The 5,212-nt window shown below is 44.7% G+C and overlaps 1 protein-coding gene across 1 annotated transcript in view; it reads left to right on the top strand.

Moving 5' to 3' along the window:
• Positions 1–5,212, top strand: part of LOC105981893 (ATP-binding cassette sub-family A member 3-like) — a 55,439-nt gene that overhangs the window by 38,951 nt on the left and 11,276 nt on the right. The window contains exons 11-15 of the mRNA XM_013011242.1: positions 208–260; positions 1,234–1,507; positions 1,645–1,849; positions 2,914–3,133; positions 4,441–4,603. Coding sequence (XP_012866696.1) covers positions 208–260; positions 1,234–1,507; positions 1,645–1,849; positions 2,914–3,133; positions 4,441–4,603 — 915 coding nt within the window. The remainder of the gene's footprint in view (positions 1–207; positions 261–1,233; positions 1,508–1,644; positions 1,850–2,913; positions 3,134–4,440; positions 4,604–5,212) is intronic.

Genomic DNA, 5,212 nt, shown 5'->3' with positions numbered 1-5,212 from the left:
AAAAAAAAAAGTCTCATGGACTTTCTTGCCTGGGCTGGCTTCAAACTGCAATCCTCGTATTTCAGCCTCCTGAGTTACAAGAAGGTTGTAGTAGTGAGCCACCAGCACCTAGCCAATCCTTCATTCTTAATGTGTCATCTTTCATGGCTCCTGTGGATATAGGTCCATCTCTGTTAGATGTATTATGTTGAAATTTCCTTTGACCAGAAGTTGGTGTAAAAATGACTGCAAGGAAGTTGGTGGATGTAAAATGTTCGGATGTATCCTTTGAAGCAGAGATGGGAGGTCCTGCATAGAAAGAGAGGAGCTTTATCTGGGGTCACATAGTCTAGGTATAGATGATGGGGCTAGAATCACTTGAAGTAAAAAGAAAGAGAAAAGTAGACAGAATTGGAAGAGACTTAAAAGAGAGACATGCTAGTGACTCATACCTGTAATCCTAGATACTCAGGAACCTGAGATCTAAGGATCCTGGTTCAAAGCTAACCCACGCAGGAAAGTCAGGGAGACTCCCATCTCTAATTACTAAAAAGAAGCCACAGGTGGCACTGTGGCTCAAGTGATAGAGCACTAGCCTTGAGCAAAAGGAACCCAGGGACATTGCCCAGATCCAGAGGTCCAGCTCTAGGACCAGCATAAAAAAGATAAAGATGGAGTGGGGGGAGGGGGGAGTGTAGTCGTGGAGATGGGAGGGCAGGGATGGTAGGGAAAAACAAAGGAGGAGGCAACAATGCTTGATAAGAAATGTACTCATTACCTTGCTCATGTAATTGCAACCCCTCTGTATAGTATTTTCACAACGCAAAACTTATTTTAAAAAAAGATAAAGAGGAGCTAGGAATGTGGCTTAGTGGTAGAATTCTTGCTTAGCATACATGAAGCCCTGGGTTCAATTCCTTAGTACCACATACAAAGAAAAAGCTGGAAATGGTGCTGTAGCTTAAGTGGTAGAGTGCTAGCCTTGAGCCAAAAAAAAAACTTAGAGACAGTGCCCAGGGCCTGAGTTCAAGCCCCAGGACTGGCAAAAAAAAAAGAAGAAAGAAAAAGATAAAGACACAAGACTTGGAGATAGCCTGGAATTCAAGGTGGTATAGGGCAAGAGGAGGCCAGCTTTGGTGGTGAGTAGGGCTGGTTATGAAAAGTAGGAGGAACAGAAGGTTGGGGAGCCTATGTAGGGGCCCATGTGACTCCCTCCCACCGGCAACTGCCTGAAGTGTTCTGCTTCCCTTGCAGACCCTATAGAGGAGTTCCTGTTAAGAAAGGCAAAAGAGGAGCCCGAAAACTTCGATAGGCTTTATGTGGTGGCAGCTTCCTTTGAAGTCAAAGACAATGCCACCATAGTTACTGCACTGTTCAATAACCAGGCATACCACTCCCCTGCCGTGGCTCTGGCTCTGGTGGACAATCTGCTCTTCAGGTTGCTTTCTGGCGCTAGTGCTTCCATTACCACATCCAACTACCCTCAACCGCAGACGGAGGAGGAGCTCTCCGAAAGCCTCCTGTACCAGTAAGCACCGCATCCTTCCTCCCTTATCTGAAAGGACTGTTTGTCTCATTTTAATTACGAGTGTTATTTTGGAAGAAGCTTGCTGTTACATTTTTACCTAAACTATTGTGTCTCTCCCCATGTCCTATCTTTTTCAGGGGCGCTAAAGGATATTATCTTATTGTCAACTTGCTTTTTGGGATAGCTTTTCTGTCTAGCTCTTTTTCCATCTTGACAGTCAGAGAGAGATGCATGAAGTCCAAACAGCTGCAGTTTGTGAGCGGTGTCTGCATAACTGCTTTCTGGTTCTCTGCTCTGCTGTGGGACCTCATCTCCTCCCTTATCCCCACTCTACTGTTAATGGTAAGCAGTGAGTGGTGCCAAGGGCATTTCCTGCAGACCAGGGATTCCTGAATGGTCCCTACACAGAACCGGAACAAGTCAACCCTGGATGAGGAATTGCCTGTATCAATGAGCCTTTTACTAAAGGTTGCTTGGCTCTAGCATGCTTGGGAACAGAGGGGCCTGCTCTGCGATTCTCATGTGGTACCCACAGAACGGTCCCCTCAAGCCAGTGAGAGACAGTGCCTGGGACACATGCTATTGCCCAAAAACAGCTCACCATAGAAGTGAAGGGTTGAAGTGTTTGATTGTGGTTGATATGAGTAATTCAGGGGTTTGATGATTTGGGGTTTTTTTGTTTTGTTTTGTTTTGTTTGTCAGTCTGGGCCTGGGTGCTGACCCTGAGCTCTTCAGCTCAAGGCTAGTACTCTACTACATGAGCCACAATGCCACTTCTGGTTTTCTAGTGGTTAATTGAAGAGTCTCATGGACTTTCCTGTCTGGGCTGGCTTTGAACCATGATCCTCACATCTCAGCCTCCTGAATAGCTAGGATTGCCGGTGTGAGCCACCAGCGCTCGGCTTTTGGTGTTTTTTTTTTTGTTTTTGTTTTTGATACAGAATAGCTCACTTCCTGCTTTGTTCTACCATTGTGTTTTATAAGCATCTCTGCACCCCTTATTGTAATGCATTAGGCTACTGGTCCCTAGGACAGCTCCTGAGAACAGAGGCCATGACTTGCTCATTGCTTCCTGGGAAGATGAGGGGAAGAAGGAAAGTGCCTGTGAATATTACTTCTAAAGCTGAGATTAGGGCTGGGAATGTGGCTTAGTGGTCAAGTGCTTGCCTACCAATCATGAAGCCCTGGGTTCAATTCCTCAGTACCACACACACAAAAAAAGCTGGAAGTGGCACTATGGCTCAAGTTAGAGTGCTAGCCTTGAGCAAAAGCAGCTCAGGGACAGTACCCAGGCTCTGAATTCAAGCCCAGGACTGGCAAAACTAACAAACAAAAATACCTAAAGCTGAGATAACCATACTCTTCAGTATTTAGGATAGATTTTGAATGCCTTTCCCTTTCCTAAGGTGGTGTTTTTATACTACAATGAAGAGGCTCTCACCCAGCATGGGAACGCCCCAGCTGTGGTCTTGATGCTGATGCTCTACGCCTGGGCCATCATCCCCTTCATCTACATGATCAGCTTCTCCTTTGACAATGCTGGTAATGCTTGCGTTAAACTTGTCATAATACTGACCTTTCTGAGCATTGGCCCCACAGTGCTAGTCTTAGCCACCAGTGAACAAGGTGAGGACAAGTCCATGTCTGCGTCACATAAAAAAAAAACAACTTTGGTTTTTTTTCCCTCTAACTGCTACAGAAGTTGTGCCCACAAAGGTGTGTGTTCCCCAAAAATGTTCATAGCAGCTATGAGCCAAACAGTCCCAAGAATACAGATCCAGGTGGATGGACAAACACTGGAATGCATGCATTCAGTGGATTGTTGCTTAGAGATGGGAAGGGAATAGTCAGCAGTGTGGCTAAACACCAGAGATCCAGTGTTGAGCCGAAGCAGCCGCCATGCCTGGTGTCTGTGAATAGGTAAAAGGAATCTTGGAGACAGGATCAGAAAAGTGATTGTTTTGAGGGTGAGGGGAAAAGAACAAAGGTGATACACCAGGGGACTTTCTGGAGTAAAGACATTTGTTTATCTTGACTGGAGTTCTTCTAAATTAATTGAACTATCTACATTTCACTGAAAAGCATAATTTCTCAATATAAAAGGTAATGGGAGAGCGCTAACCTTGAGCTGAAGAGCTGAGGGACAGCGCCCAGGCCCAGAGTTCAAGCCCCACGACCAGACCCCCCCCCCAAAAAAAAAAGTAATGCGCTGGGAAGGTGGCTTAGTGGTAGAGTGCCTAGCATGCATGAAGCCCTGGGTTTGATTCCTCAGCACCACATACACAGAAAAAGGAAGGAAGGGAGGGAGGGAGAAAGAGAGAGAGAGAGAATGAACGAACTCAGACTGAGCCATTATTCACACTATACATACCTAAAACTGGCATCTTCATGTTTATGCTGCTATCTCTCTCTGGGTCAGGATTAAATAAATGTGCTGATAAGTCACCTCTACAGTATTTTTTCATCTGCACTTTGTGCTAACACTTCCTTCAGATTGACTTTAGGTTCTTTTTTTTTCCACTTAAAAAGGAAGTAGCAATTTCAATCTGTATTTAGAGAGTTGCTCTGTCTCCTAAAAAACTATTCATGATAGTTTGATCTCCAAATTTTAATTATAAACTTAGGGATGGACCATATTCTTCTTCCTATCTGCAGATGGCACTCCAACAACTCCCTAGAGGAGGTTCCAGCTCTTCTCAGACAAGCCTGCCCCACCTGTATTGCCTCTACTGCCCATGAGTCCCCACGCAGCCATTTCCTGCCTGATATTCCCAGACATGCAGTACTCTCTCCCATACTGCACAGGCAATCATCATGGGAATAAGGGAGAAGAAAAACCAGGAGTCAGGGGAAAACTAGGCTTCAGTCCAGGAGAGAAGCTGCTGCCTTTTTCTTCTTGAACATAGAATTAATGTTTTCCATTCTCATTACAGGTCTGGGCTACACAGAAATCTCTCAGTCCTTGGATCATGTATTCCTAATATTTCCAGGGCACTGCCTAGGGATGGCCTTTTCCAATTTGTATTACAACTTCGAACTAAAAAAATTTTGCAGTGCCAAGAACCTAAGTGATACTGAGTGCAATGAAGTTTGTGAGTATAATGAATGGAATTTTTCTTTTTGTGGTCATGGGGCTTGAACTCAGGGCCTGAGCACTGTCCTTGAGCTTTTTCATTCAGAGCTAGCACTCTACCACTTTTAAGTTGCAGCACCACTTCTAGTTTTCTAGTCGTTAATTGGAGATAAGAGTCTCATGGACTTTCCTGCCTCAGGTGGCTTTAAACCATGGTCCTCAGATTTCAGTCTCCTGAATAGGTTTGATTATAGGTGTGAGCTACTAATGCCTGTCCTTCAGCCTATTCTTAAAGTTTTACTACAGAAATGGTCAGTGATCAGTTGAAAAATGATTGAAAAAGCCAAACATATTTTGTATTTCAAATAGCTGTCATATATCAGGAAAAAGTACTATTATTATTCAGTGCTGGTAATTGAACCCTTAGCCTCATGCATATCAGCATCCCTTTAATTTTTAAAAAAATTAGGACAGCCGGGTGCTGGTGGCTCACGCCTGTAATCCTAGCTACTCAGGAGGCTGAGATCTGAGGATTGCGGTTCAAAGCCAGCCCGGGCAGGAGAGACCGTGAGACTCCTATCTCCAATAAACCACCAGAAAACCAGAAGTGGCGCTGTAGCTCAAGTGGTAGA

The sequence above is a fragment of the Dipodomys ordii genome, unplaced genomic scaffold, assembly GCF_000151885.1.
Source record: "Dipodomys ordii isolate 6190 unplaced genomic scaffold, Dord_2.0 Scaffold14, whole genome shotgun sequence".
Lineage (NCBI taxonomy): Eukaryota > Metazoa > Chordata > Mammalia > Rodentia > Heteromyidae > Dipodomys > Dipodomys ordii.
Note: the sequence above shows the minus strand (reverse complement) of the source record. Positions and strands in the feature narration are given on the sequence as shown.